This window comes from Engraulis encrasicolus, unplaced genomic scaffold, assembly GCF_034702125.1.
Source record: "Engraulis encrasicolus isolate BLACKSEA-1 unplaced genomic scaffold, IST_EnEncr_1.0 scaffold_29_np1212, whole genome shotgun sequence".
In the NCBI taxonomy this organism is placed as follows: Eukaryota; Metazoa; Chordata; class Actinopteri; order Clupeiformes; family Engraulidae; genus Engraulis; species Engraulis encrasicolus.
Genome location: NW_026945588.1, coordinates 57,501 through 76,703, shown reverse-complemented (window position 1 = coordinate 76,703; position 19,203 = coordinate 57,501). Strand labels below are relative to the sequence as shown.

General features: G+C 47.3%; 2 protein-coding genes across 4 annotated transcripts in view; one reads left to right on the top strand and one right to left on the bottom strand.

The window, feature by feature from the left end:
* Window positions 1-932: 932 nt before the first annotated feature.
* On the bottom strand, window positions 933-16,281 carry si:ch211-140m22.7 (uncharacterized protein LOC570370 homolog). 3 transcript variants are annotated; one of them, XM_063193137.1, is made up of 8 exons: window positions 16,082-16,281; window positions 15,390-15,522; window positions 11,345-11,444; window positions 8,367-8,704; window positions 7,415-8,318; window positions 3,147-3,210; window positions 2,760-2,884; window positions 933-1,766 (listed from the first exon to the last, which is right to left on the bottom strand). In XM_063193137.1, the coding sequence occupies exons 2-8, from the start codon at window positions 15,432-15,434 to the stop codon at window positions 1,735-1,737; spliced, it is 1,608 nt and encodes a 535-aa protein (XP_063049207.1). In that variant the 5' UTR covers window positions 15,435-15,522; window positions 16,082-16,281; the 3' UTR covers window positions 933-1,734. The 3 variants fall into 3 exon arrangements, with proteins under 3 accessions (XP_063049207.1, XP_063049206.1, XP_063049209.1); XM_063193136.1 differs by having other exon boundaries at window positions 7,415-8,704; XM_063193139.1 differs by lacking the exons at window positions 11,345-11,444; window positions 15,390-15,522; window positions 16,082-16,281 and adding an exon at window positions 11,196-11,207 and having other exon boundaries at window positions 7,415-8,704.
* An 83-nt stretch (window positions 16,282-16,364) lies between these two features.
* The window catches only part of wdr4 (WD repeat domain 4), a 26,035-nt gene continuing 23,196 nt past the window's right edge, over window positions 16,365-19,203 (top strand). Inside the window, exon 1 of the mRNA XM_063193140.1 lies at window positions 16,365-16,589. Coding sequence (XP_063049210.1) covers window positions 16,507-16,589 — 83 coding nt within the window. The 5' untranslated portion in view covers window positions 16,365-16,506. The remainder of the gene's footprint in view (window positions 16,590-19,203) is intronic.

Here is a 19,203-nt window from a genome sequence, read left to right as displayed (position 1 = left end):
ATATTTTTTAGAATTTTTCCAAGTACCCCCTTCAGTGTGCTCGCGTACCCCTAGTGGTACATGTACCCCTGGTTGGGAAACACTGAACTAAAGCACAATAAAATAAATAAAGGTCGCCCCAGTAAGCTGCAACTTCGAACGCAGGCTATGTGACGTCTCCAAATGTGTTACTTTTCTAAGCTTGTGTGGTATCGGATGCGATGCCATGCTACGGCTTGTTGGTTTAGGGTGCCTTGAACTTTTTCATGATTTGAAAGGGTGCCTCGCCTAAAAAAAGGTTGAGAAACAGCCATAAGCTACACTTTTTAGCACCACTACCTTCTACTAGTAACTGCATGACGCCTTCATTTTAAAATCAACTTGGATACATTTCCAACACTTGACTTTTCAAAACTTTCGGGCAAATTATTTTCCAAAACTTTTCCAGGGTCTGAAAAATGCCATTTTAAAATTCCATAACATATCAAGGTTTTCACAACAGTAAGGCTCTCCAAACATCAGTTCTGACAGCACTGCGGAACTTTCGCTTTGGACACAAATGACCGCCACACACAATTTCACCACAGCAGCAGAGCATGGACAGCCAATGGGTCCAACAGAACAGAACTGCAGACGGGTCAAAGACATCCAACTGTCCTTCAGTGCTAACAAATGCTTTTGCTTACTGTAACTGTGAAAAGTGAATGCATGAAAGCCAAGCCAAACAAATAATTTTAAAAAAAATGTCTTTCTTTACATTTACAGTAAGCAAAAGAATCCGTTGCACTGAAGGACATGTTGGACGTCTTTGACCCAGACATCGGCGCCACTGTGCCGTGCGGTGCTAATTTGAAAACAATGGAATGAAATTTGGCAGAGCCGATGTGTGGAGGACCTAAGACCCCTGGAGCGAGACAGGGAGAGAGATGAGACAGGGGAGGAGGAGAGGTGGATCACAGTCAGGGTTTATTTTATTATTTTATTATTTTATTTCCTTCTAGAACATTCACAAAGGGCAACAGAAGCCCATTACATCATATCCCATGATCCCTCACTGCATCCGCATCCGCAGAGCGCATCACATGATCACATAGCACATCGTATGTATGCAGCCATCCCGTGTTGGGTTTGCATCACATCATCATATAGCACACTATACTCTATAGCGCCCCCCTCAGGACAGGAAGGCAAACTGCTCACACACCCCCTAACCAAACTCCATGACATGTCCTTAACGCAGCTAACACATGTTGGGATGGCCGTTTAGGTTCTTCTGTGTGTGTGTGTGTGTGTGTGTAAATGTATCGAAATGGCAGTCCTGATCCCTCTTAAGGTGAGACGTGTGTGTGTGTGTGTGTGTCTATGAAAAGTTCTTGGCTAAAAAGGCCGTGGAGTTCCCTTATAAGGTAGAAGTAGAAGACTGTGTGTGTGTGTGTGTGTGTGTGTGTGTGTGTGTGTGTGTGTGTGTGTGTGTGTGTGTGTGTGTGTGTGTGTGTGTGTAATACAGTTCCTGGCTTAAAAGGCCTTCAGGTTCTGACATAGAAATGAATCTAAGAATTCCTCATGGAGACTTCCACAGGAGGAGACGATGAGAGGAGAGGAGAGGAGGATGAAGAGAGGAGGAGGAGAGGAGAGGAAAAAGAGAGGAGGAGGAGGAGAGGGGAAGAAGGGAGGATGAAGAGAGGAGGGGAGCAGAGGTAGAGAAGGTCCGTTGAGTAGAGTTGAGTGGAGTAGTCGAGTTGTGGAGTTCATCCTTTACTTGGCCGCCACCTCGTCAAACTTGGGCTCTGCAGAGAGAAGAGAAAAAACAGTCAGAAACACACACACACACACACACCTGTTGCAGTCACAAAGGAACACACACACACACACACACACACACACACACACACACACACACGGGAGTCCAGAGTCTATTTTATTGGGCACACACGTCCAACTGCTCATTTATGCAAATTTCCAATCAACCACCCGAATGGTGGCAACTCAATACATTTGGACGCGTAGACGTGCTCAGAGCATCTGTGAACACAACTAACCTTGAGGCAAATGGGACACTGACATGGTAGGGTCAGTACATTGCACTTAGCTGACGCTTTCATTTATTCAAAGCAACTTAGTTATTATTTGTCAGGGTATTGGTTACAGGCCCTGGAGCAATGTGGGGTTAGGTGCCTTGCTCAAGGGCACTTCAGCCATAGATGGAGATGTAGGGAGAGGTCAGGGGGGACTCGAACCCCAAGATTGAAAGACCAACTCCCTAACCACTAGGCCATGGCTGCCCCTAGGGTAAGTCCATCAACAACAGGAAAGCATGGATACCTCCTGCCTTGTATCAACGCTTCAGGCCGGTGGTATAATGCGTACGGATATTTTCTTGCCACAATGTTGGCCCCTTAGTACCAATTGATCTTTTTTGGACAAAGTCATCTGAAAGGGCCCCCTTTCCAATACATATAGGCAGTTAGGGCAGCTCTGAAGGCAACAGGGGACCCAACCGAGCACTAGGAAAGTATACCTAATAACGTGTCCGGTGTGTGTGTGTGTGTGTGTGTGTGTGTGTGTGTGTGTGTGAGTATATGTGTGTCTATAGTACCTGTGAAGGTGAATTCTGGGAAGTTATTTAATCGCATCATCATATGAACCACAGCCTGACCTGGCAGTGCTGCAGCTCTGAAGGCAACAGGGGGATCCAACCCAGCACTAGGAAAGTATACCTAATAACGTGTCCAGTGTGTGTGTGTGTGTGTGTGTGTGTGTGGTGTGTGTGAGTATAGTACCTGTGAAGGTGAATTCTGGGAAGTTGTCGAGGTCTCCTCCGCCATAGAGACGCTGTAGCTTAGCAACCTCTTCAGCTAGCGCCTTCTCGTACGCAGGACCGGCTCCCACCAGACCACCCGACGCCCTGCCACACACACACACACACGCACACACACACACACACACACACGCACGCACATGGTTAGCAACCTCCACGTGTTAGCACATAAATCTAGAGTCTCAACTGTAGGCCTTGAAAAGTCGGCCATCTTGAATTTCAATTCTATGTAACAACTATAAAACAAACCAACCAAAAAGAACAATTCTAGTGATGAGTGTGTGTGTGTGTGTGTGTGTGTCTTACGAGCTCTCTGACAAGCAATGGTGTGTGCGTGCGTGCAACTCACGAGCTCTCTGATGAATATTGGCGAATCGAGTCCAGGAACAGTTTCTGAATTGGGTCCATTCCAACTGCAACACAAAACACACAGTTACACACAGACACACACACACATACAGTACTACAACACACACCATCTGTGGATTGGAAATGCCCCACCCACACCCACATCCACATCATGCACACACACACACACACACACACACACACAGAGACACACCTCCTGCACTTAGTACACAGGCTCAAAATACTAGGGATGCACCGATACCACTTTTTTGAAAACCGATACAAGTACGAGTACATTAATGTGTGTACTTGCCGATACCGAGTACCGATACCTTTTACCACCAAAATACAATAAAAATAAATGCATGGCCTTGTTTTTTTCCACCTGTGATATTTTTATTGTCCTTTTCCATGTAGCCTTAAATGTTAGTAAATGTATGAGGTGGCACTTTTTTCAATGCTGCTTTCAAGTCCACAGAATGTGACAAGGTTTTTGCATTGTTTAAAGCGAGTACTCGCTTTGCATAGCAGTATCGTTCCTGGTATCGGCCAGTGCTTGACGAGTACGAGTACGAGTATAATGAGCAGTATCGGGTGCCGATACCGATACCAGTATCGGTACATCCCTACAAAAGAGCCTCGCATTCACACACATCCACAAACACAACCAGTGTAAGAGTGATGGAGACAGATAACACACAAGTGGAAAACAGACAACCATCGTAAGAGGAGAGGAAGAGTGAGGAGAGGAGAGGAGGAAGAGGAGAGGAGGAGAGGTTCTGCGGGAGACCTGTCCAGGGCAAGACTCCTTTACACCGTTTTAGATAAAATACTTCTGAAGACAAACAGTTGTGTTTAGATAAAATACTTCGAGACATGAGTTGGGTTCAGTTGCACTAATAAAGATCGGAGGCTACAAAACAACTGTGGTACAATCCAGAGAAACAAATAAAGAATAATATAGAAATGTAATTCACATCCATGTGATGCGGACGGCGTCCACATGCCACATAGTACAATAGAACCACGATACAAAACGGGAAAACGCATGTTAGCAGTAACTTTAACCGGAACATTCAGAATTGACATTTAGCGTTAGCATTAACGGTAACTTTTACAGGATCAGAAACATCAGAATTGACATGTAGCGCAAACATTAATTGTAATATTAACAGTAACTTTTACATGAACAGTAATTTTAACATTAGCATTAACTTTAACATTAGCATTAACTTTAATATTAGCATTTACAAACAATCGTCACATGTAGCCGCTAACATTAGCATTAGCCGTAACATTACATGTAACAGTAGCTTCACGTCTTCTCGCACAGGTAATAAACTCATGAAGAAAAACAACAACATGGGAAACTAATCAGCATCGTGAGGGCTACCAGACACACTGTAGCCGTAACCTACACCAGATAAAATAAAACCCAACAAAATAATCAAATAAATAAATAAATCAAGATAAGGGCCCTTGTGATTTTGGAGCTTGCCAGGCAGAGCGCTGGGGTGGGGGGAGCGAGGGGGGAGCGAGGGGAAAGCGCTGGGGGTTGGAGGTTAGCAGATTCATGGAAAAGATTAGAGATGGGAGGGGATGAAGAGAGGAGGGGATGAAGAGAGGAGGGAGGTGGGGAGGAGAGAAGAGGAGAGGAGGGAGGAGGGAGGAGGGGAGGAGAGGAGGGGATGAAGAGAGGAGGGAGGAGGGGATGAGGAGAGGAGGGAGGAGGGAGGAGGGGAGGAGGGGATGAAGAGAGGAGGGAGGAGGGGAGGAAGACAGCAAGGGGAGGTGGAAATACACATGGAGAGAAACCAGAACAGATATGGAGGGCGGGTGCATGGTAGAGATATCAATGACGTAGCCAATCACACACAGGCATTCAGAAGATCTGGGAACATGCAGCCAATGAACAAGCAGCTGATGAAGAAGTGAGCCCTGATTGGCAGCCCAGTGATCCAACATGACATGCATGACCCCAAGCGACCTAAAGCATTACCCAATCACAGAGCAGTGATGTAGCGTGACCTAAAGCATTACCCAATGACAGAGCAGTGATGTAGCGTGGCTTAAAATGTTACCCAATGACAGAGCAGTGATGTAGCGTGACCTAAAGCATTACCCAATGACAGAGCAGTGATGTAGCGTGGCCTAAAGCATTACCCAATGACAGAGCAGTGATGTAGTGTGGCTTAAAATGTTACCCAATGACAGTAGTGATAAGCGTGACCTTTTAAGCATGACCCAATGACCGAGCAGTGATATGGCGTGACAATTAAGCATTACCCAATCACAGCACAGTGATCTAGCGTGACGTAAAGCGCCAATGAGAGTGCAGTGAGGAGACATTCATGACAAAAATAAAAATGTGAAGGAGAAACCCCAATGAAAATGCAGCAAGGAGGAATTCCCCAATAGGCATTGAGGATGCATTGAACATACATTACCCAATCAGAAAGCAGTGAGGATGCATTGAGGATGCAACATTACCCAATCAGAATGCAGTAAGGAGGCATTCATGGGCGAATAAGGATGCGGTGAGGATGCAACATTACCCAATCAGAATGCAGTAAGGACACATTCATGGGCGAATAAGGATGCGGTGAGGATGCAACATTACCCAATCAGACTGCAGTAAGGATGCATCATTACCCAATCAGAATGCAGTAAGGAGGCATTCATGGGCGAATAAGGATGCGGTGAGGATGCAGGAGGCAATAGAAATACAGTGAGGATGCAGGAGCCAGTAGAAACACAGTGAGGCTGGGACATCAGCAAATGAAAATGCAGGAGCCAGTAGAAATACAGTGAGGATGGGACATCAGCAAATGAAAATGCAGGGAGGTGATTCAGAGGCATGCAGGTGAAGCTGGACAAGTTATCCAATCGAAATGCAGCATGCAGGTGGTGGGGCGGGACTAGTTACGCAGCAGCAGGTATGTGGAGTTACAAGCCACAGGTGAAATGGTTGGAGTTACAGGTGAACTGGTGTGGAGGGTTTTAAGGTGATGGGAGGAGAGGGTGGCAATGTGTGATCAGGGCAAAGTTGAAAGGGGAACCGTGAGTTACAGGTTTCAAGGTAAATGTCAGCTACAGGTGTGCAGGTTTGGGGTTGTTGTGGTCTGCAGATGCTGCTATTGTGGCTCTGGGAAAAGACTGGGTTACTAGGCAACTAGGAAGAACCAATCACATTCTCCTTGCACATTACAGACAGCTAATGGAATACTGTGTCGCTATGGAAACACCATATGGCTACCAGGTACCCCCAGCTCAGGCGTTAACTACCGCAGCTAACTAGCTACACCATGGATCTATACCACTAGATGAGGAGTTAACAAGCTAACTAGCTACAGCTGCACCATGGATATACGCCACTAGATGAGGAGCCAAGTACTCCGGCTAACTAGCCAACTAGCAAAATAAGCTACACATGAAGCCGATCTTTCTGATTTAAGCTTTAGTGGCTTGAAATTGCAACCAAGTAAGGTGCTAACTTAGTGTTGAGAAAACGTACCCTTGACTGACGCACCCCTGATGGAAGCTTTAGTGGCATGCCCTCCTCGTGACTCCACAAGAGTGATCCGAGACGTCCTCAGCAGCCCTGGCTGCCTGATTTAAGCTTTGGTTAGTCGTGTCCCATAATCTGTTCCCTCTTTAGCACCTCTAGTGGTGTCCCATAATCTGTTACCTCTTTAGCACCTCCACGCCCCCTAATTCCTAATTCACCTGTTCCATCAGGCTCTCTGTACACCTAAGGATGTGATTGGTTCGCGAGAGAAGGCAGCTAGCGGTAGCAAGTTCGAGTGGTGCATTATGGGTAGAAGGAGCCAGATTAAGGGGGAGGGGCGGGGGAGGGTGGTCTGATATGCTAGCCACTCCCCTGGGAGGAGCCATGTGCATGTTACTAGGCAACAGGAAGAGGAGGAGGAGTCCAAGGTGACGAAGGTGGAGAGGAAGGAGGAGGAGTGTGTGGAGGAGAGAGGAGTGTGTGGAGGAGGAGGAGGAGTGTGACGAGGAGGGAGGAGTGTGTGGAGGAGAGAGGAGTGTGGAGGAGAGAGGAGTGTGTGTGTTAACACCAGAGGGGGCAACGGGACGTACCACCAGACGAGTGACGGGGTGTGTGTTCAAGTGTGTGTGTGATGAGGGTGCGTGAGTGACGGGGTGTGTTCAAGCGTTGTGTGATGAGGGTGCGAGAGTGTACGTGTGAGAAATGAGGGTAACTGGGGGTGTGCGTGTGTGTATGTGTATGCGTGAGCGATGAGGGTGTACCATCAGCAGCAACATCCAGTGCGGGTGCCTCCTCCACGGGAGCAGGAGCCGCCTCCACAGCTGCCTCAGCTTCAGCCACAGGTGCGGCTTCCACTTCTACAGCTGCCTCTGCCTCAACAGGTGCTGCCTCGACAGGTGCAACCTCGACAGGTGCCTCCACGGCCGCCTCTGCTACGGCTTCAGCCACAACCTCTGCAGCGGCTTCCACAGGTGCTGCCTCGGCCTCGGCTGCGGGTGCCTCTGGGGCGGCTTCTGCTGCTGCGGGCGCTTCCTCGGCGGCAGGTGCGGCAGCTTCAACTTCAGCAGCAGGTGCAGCGGCCTCCACAACGGGCTCGGCGGCGGCGGGAGCCTCAGCAGCGGCGGCTTCTGGTGCGGCGGCTTCCACAGCTGGTGCTGCTTCTGCGGCGGGAGCCTCAGCAGCGGCGGCTTCTGGTGCGGCGGCTTCCACAGCTGGTGCTGCTTCGGCTGCTGGTGCCTCGGGGGCGGCCTCTACGGCTGCAGGGGCCTCTTCCGCGACGGGGGCGGCTGCTTCAACGACAGGCTCAGCTGCTGCTGCGGCCTCTACGACAGGTGCGGCCTCGGCGGCAGGTGCTTCGGCGGCAGGTGCTTCAGCGGCGACTTCAGCAGGGGCGGCGGCTGCCTCGACGACAGCCTCTGCTGCGGGTGCTGCGGCCTCGACGACGGGCTCAGCGGCGGCGGCTTCAGCAGCAGGGGCGGCGGCCTCGGCCACGGCTTCGACTGCAGGGGCGGCCTCGGCCACAGGTGCAGCCGCTTCTGCGACGGGCTCGGCTGCGGCAGGTGCGGCTTCGACTGCGGGTTCTGGGACGGCTTCCACAGCGGGTGCCGCCTCAGCTGCTGCTGGTGCTGCTGCGGCCTCTACGACAGGCTCGGCTGCAGGGGCGGCCTCTACGACAGGCTCGGCTGCAGGGGCGGCCTCAGCAACAGGGGCGGCGGCCTCCACAACGGGCTCGGCAACAGGTGCTGCCTCTGCGACAGGTGCTGCCTCTGCGACAGGTGTTGCCTCGGCGACAGGTGTTGCCTCTGCGACAGGTGCTGCCTCTGCGACAGGTGCTGCGGCTTCTACGACTGGTTCTGCTGCTGCTGCGGGGGCGGCAACAGCCTCCACTACGGCCTCGGCTGCTGCGGGAGCCGCTGCCGCTGCCTCAGCAACGGGCGTCTTGGCTGCCGCCTCGGCTGCCGCCATGACGACGGACTCCTTCTTGGGGAAGTCGACGAGCGTGCGGTGCTGCACCATCTTCTCCAGGTCAAAATAGGTCTGTGGGGACGACTCTACTGGGCCCAGCGGGGAGGGAAAGGGTTAATGGGATACCAAGTTGGTGGGTAAAGGGTTAAAACCATACATACAACCACTGCACAAAGGGTTAAAGCCATACATCATATGTCAACACGTTATAAATACCTTATGTCAATGCTACGCCTCTACGCTACGCTAATGCTACGCCGCTACCCTACGCTAATGCTACACCTCTATCCTACGCTAATGCTACACCTCTACCCTGTTCAATCTGCACCTAATGCTGTATGTGCCGCCGCCATGATGACCGACTCCTTCTTGGGGAAGTCCGCGAGCGTGCGGTGCTGCACCATCTTCTCCAGGTCAAAATAGGTCTGTGGGGAGGAGACTTCTGGGCCCAGCGGGGGAGGAAAGGGTTAATATGATACGACACCAGGGTTGGGGGTAAAGATTTAAAGCCATACATCATAATTATGATAACTTGTCACACTATGCCACCTAGACAGCATAATGCCTCTTCTGGGCCCAGCGGGTAGCAAAGGGTTAATACCAGAGATCATCATAATGCCTTGTCAACACGCTACAAATACCTTATGTGAATGCTACACCTCTACCCTACACTAATGATATACCTCCATCCTGTTCAATCTGAACCTAATACTTTATGGACCAGCTGAAGTGGGGGAAAGGAGATGGCCTGCCGCGGTGTTAATGGCAACCTGCTGTGTGTGTGTGTGTGTGTGTGTGTGTGTGTGTGTGTGTCCAGTCCGATTGCCTTAATCGCTCCTCCTCAAGCTTCACTTCACTGCAGCCACCCCTCAAGTCTTCAACAATGTTGCCATCTTCAGGCCAGTCAGGTCTGGTGTCTTCAGACCAGTTAGACAAGGTCTGGTGTCCTCAGGGTCAGCTGGTCTGGTGTCTCTTCAGATATTGGAATCAGTTCTTCCACAATGTTGGCCCTGCTCTGGTGTCTTCTCAGGAGAGTTGGCCCTGCTCTGGTGTCTCTTCTCAGGTCAGTTGATTCTGGTCTGGTCTTCAGGGGAGTTGGCACAGGTCTGGTCTCATGTGGTCAGTTGATCTGGTCAGGTCTCCATCTCTTCACAGGTCAGTTGATTCAGGTTTTTGGCCAGTTGGCCCTGGTCTTGAATCTCCTTTGGTCAGTTGGCCCTGGACTGGATCTCTAATCTCTTCTTCAGTGGAGTTGGCCTGGGCCTCTTCAGGTCAGTTGATTCTGGTCCAGGTCTTGTGCCGGGTTGGTCTGGGTCTCTTCCTCAAAGTTGCCCTGAGCCTAAATAGCCCTTTCACACAGTGATATTTCTAGTCTCTACGGTGACCATCTGACTTTATAAAACACATTGTCAAATGTCCTGTTAAGTTTCCATGTTATCCAAAAGGTTTAGAAAAGTCAAAGAACATGGACATTTATTTGCAAGTTAACTTTTGGGATCTTAGTGTGTGTTCCCTAGCTGAGCTGAAAGGCAAGTGTTTACAGGTGCAGGAGAACAGTGCTGGTCCCTTTGAAATTAGACAATTCAGTCATCACATTTCATCATCTTCATCATACGTGTTAGTTATTAACAGCAAGGCTGTATGGCAGACAGACATGAATACTTTTAGACACGTTTGACTCTGAAGAAGACGCACACGGCGTTGAAACGTCAGTCATTGTGTTTGGAGCACTCAGATACTTTTTAGTATTTTATTGTGGTGTAGTCATCCCTGGCCTAGTCTTTCCGAAGTGGACCAGTTTACTCTACTTTTAGACAACATTGAGTTCATAACGCAGAGGAAGGCTTTACAGTAGAGAACCAATAGCATTTAGAAGCCACAGGACAGCTGATGGGCTTCATAGTAGAGGGCCAATAGGGGTCGTATCCCACAGGAGGGAGCTGATGGGGTCGTATCCCACAGTAGAGGGCCAATAGGGGTCGTATCCCACAGTAGAGTGCCAATAGGGGTCATAACCCACAGTAGAGGGCCAATAGGGTTCATATCCCACAGTAGAGGGCCAATAGGGGTCGTATCCCACAGTAGAGGGCCAATAGGGGTCGTATCCCACAGTAGAGGGCCAATAGGGTTCATAACCCACAGTAGAGGGCCAATAGGGGTCCTATCCCACAGGAGGGAGCTGATGGGGTCATATCCCACAGATTGGCACCGCTTGGCTTCACAGTAGAGGGCCAATAGCATTTAGAAGCCACAGGAGAGAAGTACTTGGGGTCACATCCCCTCAGCACAGATTTTAGAAGCCACAGGAGAGAAGTACTTGGGTTCACATCCCCTCAGCACAGGAGAGAAGTACTTGGGGTCACATCCCCTCAGCACAGGAGAGAAGTACTTGGGTTCACATCCCCTCAGCACAGAGTGTGCAGTCCCAGCTACACAGGACTTTCGGGAGAACCCTGGTGGAGGATACGAATCTCAACTTCACACACTTATGCACGTTAACACACACAAATAGACCAGTTGGTGGTGTGCCTACTTGATGGCTTCTCGCCTTTCACGCACACACGGTGGTGTACCTACTTGAGGGCTTCTTTCCTTACACACACACACACACACACACACACACACACACACACACACACACACACACACACACACACACACACACACACACACACACACACACACACACACACACACACACACACACACGTTGGTGGTGTACCTACTTGAGGGCTTCTTTCCTTTCCCCTTCTTGTCGCCAGACTTGGAGCTGAGCGACATGGCGGGAGCTCTCCTCAGAGCTGCCCAGCTCTCCGCCTGCACGCACTAGAGACACACACACACACACACACACAAGCACACGCGCGCACACACAAGCACACACACACACACACAAGCACACAAGCACACGCGCGCACACACACAAACATTGTTAGTATTATTGTCCAGCTCTAAGCTTACACACACAAACACACACGGAATCAGTATTATTTCTCAGGTTTCAGCTGGCAGAGTAAGACAAGGTTAGAACCCCATGGACTGTTTTAGAATGAAGACACCGACCGACCACCACATATATGATTGTGTTCATAGCATTAGAAGTCTACTTGCCAGGAGACGGCACCTGGAAAAGTTTGGTCCCCCAAAATTTTAACTTTATTGAGTATGGTTGAAATATTTTTTCAAAAAAGATATCAGCTCATCAAGGCATAAAATATGTCTAACCTGGACATTAAGAGGAATTTTTAATAATTTATAAATGTCACAAATGACTTCAGCATCCTCCAAACCCCACAAACCCACACTATTATTGTGTAGATTTGTCAAACTGATCCTGTAATAAGGCTATGAAGGTGATTATGATAATGTATGCTAGTTAAACTAAAAAAAATAAAAACAAAAAAATTGCTCAACATTCACAAAACAGCATCCGGGATTTTCTATGTACTGGGGACCCATACCATACATTTCCATCAAAACACTTTGGGGTACCAAACATGTCCGGGTTGACTGTAGGGCCCTATGGGCTAACAAGTAGAGGAACAAGACCAGGAATGACATTGAAACGTTATTGCATTCATAAAATAGAAGATGACTGATTCTCTTGAGTTTGTTCCCAGATCTGTCTGTGTGTGGGGGGGTGGGGGTGGGGGGCAAGTCCCAGGCGTTGTCAACTCATTTGGTGGAGGCACTCGGAGTGGGGGGTGAGGCCCCCCCTGGTCCAGCTGTCAGGCACTCCGTCGCAATAGTGTGGGAACAACAGCACAACAGTCTTTGATGTAGAAACTGAGTTTTTAAGGCAAAAGGCAGAACACTGTTCCCCATGCGAAACACAGATGCATAGGCCAGAACATAGAATAATATAGCCAGAACATGGCCAGGCAAACCAGATCGTGTGTGTACGCGAGCAAACGTCTAGCATAGAAGCAGCGCACAGTGTTCTGTACGCCGCCTCCTCGGAGAATGCCGTTTTCGCGATTAAAACAAACTTTTCAGTGTGATGACAACCATCACACCTATTGTATAGCTCATTTGAAAGAGGAGGTTGTCGTCTTCAAAATAAGACCAACTAGACTTGCGGTGGTTAATGTATGGGTTGATTGATTAAATCAAATAGGTAACAGTATTCCGAACACATCTGACCAAATAAGTAACAGTACTCCGTACAACTTCATTACATTAAAACGGTGCACTACCAATGGTTTTCATGCACGATCTAATGTGTATGTGTTTGTGAAGTGCTAAACTAATTGTTATTCCTTCCATAAAGAGTTTAAGTGAATATAACACGGTAAAAATAACATAGCAACCGCGTACGGAAGTGCCGTTCTTGGCTGCAATGTAGCTTGTTGCAACAAGGTTGCAACAAGCTACTTCCGGCTAGCATGCATGTTGCTTTCAAAGTTATCTTTACCGTGTTGTAGTCATTCAAACTCTGTTTTGAAGGGATAGTTTGACAACAAACAAACACACCAACATTATAATTGCATGAAAACCATTGCTAATGCGGCATTTTAAGGTAAATCAGATGTACGGAATACTGTTACTTATTTGTTCAGGCCGACGGAAGCTAGCCGCTCATGGCTAACCGGCACTTAGCACAAATAATCAACCCATACATTAACCACAATGTTCCACTGTAAGTCGATGTGGTCTTATTTTGAAGACGACAACGTCCTCTTTCACATGAGCCATTCAATACGTGTGATGGTTGCCATCACACCGAATGGCATTGTTTTGATTGCGGAAACGCCATTCTGCGAGGTGGCGCTGTACGGAACACTGTGCGTTACTTCTACATGTGCGAGTGAGGGTCTAGTATGTGTTGTGTGAGTCCAGTATACATGTGTTGTGTAGTGCGTTGTGTAAGTCTAGTATACATGTGTTGTGTGAGTGTTGTGCGAGTCTAGTATTAGTGTTGCACCGATACCGATACCAGTATCGGTGGATCGGCACTAAAATGGTGGTATCGGTATCGGCGAGTACCAACAAATAGGGCACCGATACCATTTACAGGTGCTTGTATGACACTTAAACAGCCTTGAAATAAGTTACTTCATAGAGGTATTTAAAAAGTATAAAAAGTTTTGCTTGATTCACTTTGTATTAGTCTTTTTCCTGTTTCACAAAGGTAGGCAGCAGCCTGACAAAGCCATGCAATGATTTTACATCCAAGTAGTATGCACTACAGCCCTTCATATATCATTTCAAATAGGGTGGTATCGGTATCGGTATGGGCCGATACTGCACAGCCAGGTATCGGGTATCGGGGCCAAAAAATGGTATGGGTGCAACACTATCTAGTATACATGTGTTGTGTAGTGCGTTGTGTGAGTTCAAATTCAAGCATTTTCACAACCTTGAAAACACTATTGAAATTCAAGCATTTTCACAACCTTGAAAACACTATTGAAATTCAAGCATTTTCAATGAATTCAAGCACCAGTGGGAACTCTGTAGATATAAAGGGAACTCTCATGTTTAGGGAACTGTCATGCTTAGGTATAAGGGATGCAAATGATTAATCGATTAAAAAAACATTAATCGCAATTAATCAACAATTCAACTGACAAGAATCCCAGGTGAAATGGGTATGTGAAGAGTGTGTGTGAAGAGGGGTGTGAATAGTGGGAATATTTAAATCACCTTTGGATTAAAGCATTGAAATAGAATTATTATTTAGAATTATTGTGGTATTTTATCTCAATATTTAATTAAAATGTTTAGATGTAGTAGTTTCTTTTTTTTTTTGAAACATTGAGATTTTGGGGGGGGGGGGACGCAGCTTATCAATTAATCGTAAGTCGATCGATAAGGCTATCAACTAATGATTAATGAATTAATCAATAATTTGCATCCCTATGTAAAAAGGGAACTCTCATGTTTGGGTATGAAGGGGAATCCTTACGTTCGGATAGAAACCACGTGCTTCAGCCCTCCACCAGGTGGCGCAAAAGAGACTCAGTCTCATCCAAACATGAAACTCTCCCGCACCAATTAATCACTGCAGGCCCAGCTAGATTTCTATTAAGTTCAGCGCAGAGCAGGCTTTCAATTAACTAGTATTAGTCTTGACTAGTGATCAAGACCATATCGACATTCCTAAATTGCAAAGTTGATATTGAATCAAAAATGCAGGCCGCCTGACGTCTTATTTATTTGTAGCTCTAGTGCTAGAGTGTAGAGGATGTTGATTTCAGACCTGAGGACTTCTACTAGCGACAAAATCCTGAATAATCAGCTAAGGTCACCATGTCCTGAAAACGCCGCAGAGGGGTCACAGCAAACATGCACGAATCTACAGAGGGTGGCTGGAAACGCATTGCTGTATTTATTCCCCCCTCGGATTAAGACAGAGGCAGAGACAGCTGTTAAAATAGAAATCTAGCTTTAATCTGAACCTCAGCAGTTGGAGAGTTGCGCTCAATACACAATCTCGAATGAAACTCGATAAACGGGAACAGTCTGCAAGACTGCGCTTGTATTCAGAGGACATTTATGTTTGGAAGACATTTGCGTGACAAAATATCAAATTTAATCGCGAATTATTCTATAATAACATAACAAAAGTGCAGATGCGCTCATTCAAACTGTTGAGGCGCATGTCTGCGTGTAGCTCAGCTTTCTCCCTTTTTGCACGCCGTAAACAAATTGCAGAAACAAAACACATTCAGCAAAAGGAACGCATGCGTTTAGGCAGCCTTTTAAATCGGTTTACATCATTAAAGTCACCCCAGTTTCACCAGGAGAGGGGAAAGTACACGGTGTTACCTTCAGTGCGCCGAGTCTGCCGATGCGAAGTAGCGACGCCGCCATCTTGATGTGTGTGTGATGAGTCTGGTGTCCACAGCGGTAACACGCTCCTCAGCTCTCAGCAATCCAGTCTCCACCCCCCTCGGTACAACTTCAGCAATTAAACAAACCAGAATATCAACACATTAACGACTGAAAACACATTTCAAGCACAACAATGCGCTAAGTATGGGGTCATCAGCACACAATTGGGTTTGCACGCTAGGATTTGGTAGCGAGGCAGTAGCTTATATAACCAACTCTGCCAGTTCTTTTATTGCCCGCATGCAGTTAGTTAGGCACTGGACAGTATGATTAGACACGCCACATTGGAGTTTCTAAACGCCAGACAGACACAACACTGTAGACTTTGTTAACACATTAGGCTTTCTAAATGTTAAAGTGAACTGTGCATTTCAGGTCTAAATAACTGGTGCGGTGTTATCACGCCACGCGGTTTGCTGGACATGGTAGAAAAGGCGTTTAAATGCCAATACTGCCTCACGACAGCATCCCTCTGCTTTACTGGAATGTCTAAAGCTTTGGACACCCCGCAGTTTAACGAGGCCCAAATCGGGCCACGTACTGCACGAGGTGAACCAAAGGGTCACGGTGACTTTGCCAAAAGTTTGGTGGAAGTTTGTGTGTAGCTGCTTGCTGGAGGTTTTTACCGTCTCCTCTTCACAGCTCCAGGCCGGGTTGGGCGAGCAGGTAGGCGGGCAGCAAGGTAGCCGAGGGGTCGGTGGATGATGGAGATGATATGAAGGTTATAATGTTTTTAAAAAGCGAATAAAAGCGAGAGAGCTGCAGCTTTGACCTGTTTGCTGCTGTGGAGCAATGGCAGCTATCTACTGTCCCAGTAAAGCGCCACGCCCCCCTCCTATAGAAGCCCTATATGATGAAGACGCTGTGCGTCATGACGTCAGGATATACGTCTGGTGGTGACGTCTAAAAGCTGCGACGCTAGCTTCTTCGGCAAAAATGTCCATGTGAGGACCCGTAGCTGAAACTTCGTGAGCTGAAGGCAGCTGGAGTTACTTTTTTCTTATTAAATATTATATTTTTTGGTTTCTTTTACGGTCTGTGAACAGCAGGCATGGCAGCCATGGTGATGTGCGGAGACTGGCTCGTGACAGTCAGCGGCAAAACACTGACAGCAGTTCACACGCGCGAGAGTCGGTGAGTTGATCCGTGGTGTTGTCACGCGTGATGATGACAGAGACAGAGACAGACAAACAGCTGAATAGCCTACTACTGATCTGTGTTGGGGGTGTTGTGTGGTAGTGTAGTGTAGTGTAGTGTGGTGTGATGATGTTAGTGTGTTGAATGCAGTGATGTACCCGAACGCGTTCAATGAACGAAAGTTCATGAACGAGTTCATATTTTGAGCGAACGTGAACTGAACGGACAGTATTTTCTAGATGATGAACGAACTATGAACGCGTTCATCTGGAGCGTGAACGTGAACGTTCATTAGTTCTTCATTCCGTTCATTCCGTAGTTACCAGATTTCATTAATATTCCTGCAGAAACCGCTACTGAACACAATGTCAGAGAGTCTAATATTATGTCGTATCCATTCTCTCTGACAGCGTCAGACACCGACTGTCTTTAGTCTCGTGCAAAGAGGCGGGACCAAGCAAACAGCAGGCATCGCTCTACAAGTCAGAGCGGCCAGCAACCAGCCAGCAGTGTGCGAGTTTTCTGATTTCCGGTGACTTCTTAGATTAACGCCTCTAGCGACCGTCTTCTGGGCATTCGGAATAAGTGTGGAGTGGTCTCGCTTCACTATTTAAGTTAAAATGCGCCGCGCGCAGCACCAACAACAAGAGAAAGCTGCCTGCTGGCATGTTGCAGGATGGGACATTTTGCGCATGAGACAGAGAACAACAGTGCAGGAAAACGTTAGTCCACGCACCCGATTTAAGTCCAGTCCATACAGTAACAGAGTAACAAAGAAGTGAAATCGCTCAGCACACAGTGTCTAAATAACAAACACTCTAGTCTAAAGGACTACTAGGCCTACTGATAAACCACTCTTAATGCAAAACTAAAATACAGTAGACTAATATCTAACAATCTCATTGTTAAAACTAATTTAGGCTTTAGGCCTACACTTTTTTCAACATGGGGGGTGAGCTGTGAACTGAACAATGAACTAGTAGAACATTTACTTTCCCAACACTGCAGAGAACACACTATAGGCCTACTCTCTATTACTACTAATAATAAACCGCTGCTCTAATGCACAACTAAAATACCGTTATATCCAGCAATGTCATTGTTAACACTAATTAACCCATTAAATAATGGCTATCTGTGAAGCATTTATATGGGCTTTTTCAATGATTTTTTTTTTTTGTGGGGGGGATGAACTGAAATGAACTAGTTCACTTATTTTGTGAACTATGCTATGAATGAACTAGTTCATTTTGAAATAAATATGAACTATGAACGAACTAGTTCATTCTGAGAGCTGTGAACTTGAACTTGAACTAGTTCACGTACAAAATGAACTTTCCCAACACTGGTTGAATGAATATGTTGGCGACCGGGCTGTGTGTTGTAGACCTTGATTCCCTGATTGACGCTCCCAACCCAGGACGCTCCCCTTTCATCTCGCTCCCACTAGCCAGACTATCGGTACCACCGCCATATGACGGAGCTAGTTATCTTGTTGATGTTAGTTTTTTGTTTCTAACCCTAACCCCAACCCTAAACCTAAACCTAACCCTAACCCTAACCCTAAATTGCTTGTATGTGGCAGTATATGATAATACGTGAAATATAATCGGGTGGGACTGCACGTCCGGGAGTGATAGAAACACCTGGGACCGCACGTCCGGGAGCGATCTCAGTTGGGAGTCTCCATCCCCCACCGGTAGACCTTGACTTGTGGAGGATTGATGTGTAGTGTAGTGTTGTAGTGTAGTGTAGTGTGGTCGTGTGATGATGCGTAGTGTAGTGTGGTCGTGTGATTATGTGTAGTGTGTAGTGTGATGTAGTGTAGTGTAGTGGTGTGTGTTGTGTAGTGTAGTAGTGTTGGTTGGTGTGATGATGTGTAGTGTAATGTGTGTTGAACGTGTTGGCTACTGGGCTGTGTGTTGTAGACCCACATAGAGGTGTGTGATATGTGATGACGTTGGAGTGTGGAGGAGTTGTGTGTGTGTGTGTGTGTGTGTGTGTGTGTGTGTGTGTGTGTGTGTGTGTGTGTGTGTGTGCTTTTTGTGTGGTGTTGAATGTGTTGGCTATTGTGTGTTGTGATGACAGGACTGAGGTGTTGACATGTGTTGTGTTGCTTGTGTGTAATGTGGAGAGAGTTGTTAGTGTGTGTGTGTGTGTGTGTGTTGATTTGAGGTATTGGCTGCTGTGACATGTGCTGACTCAGATGTTGAGGAAACTGCCGCGTTCAGTGCCATGCCTCACTGTGTGTGTGTGTGTGTGTGTGTGTTGCCTACTTGGTGTGTGTGTGTGTGTGTGTTGTGCAGAGGTCCTGTGTGTGTGTGTGTGTGTGTGTGTGTGTGTGTGTGTGTTAGGGGTGGAATGGTTCACAAAATTCACGGTTCGGTTCATATCACGGTGTCAAGGTCACGGTTTTCGGATCTCGACGGTTCTTTTTTTTTTTAGTTCATGATAAATAGTGCACTGGGAATATTAAACCATATTTATATAACTGCAATTATAAAGTGATGATGCGCAAGTTGAATCATCTGTCCCAAATGCCCTCTTTCAAGTGGCTAATAGAATCAGACTTATCACTAAATATCCTACATATGGTTTGTATAGGCTTATA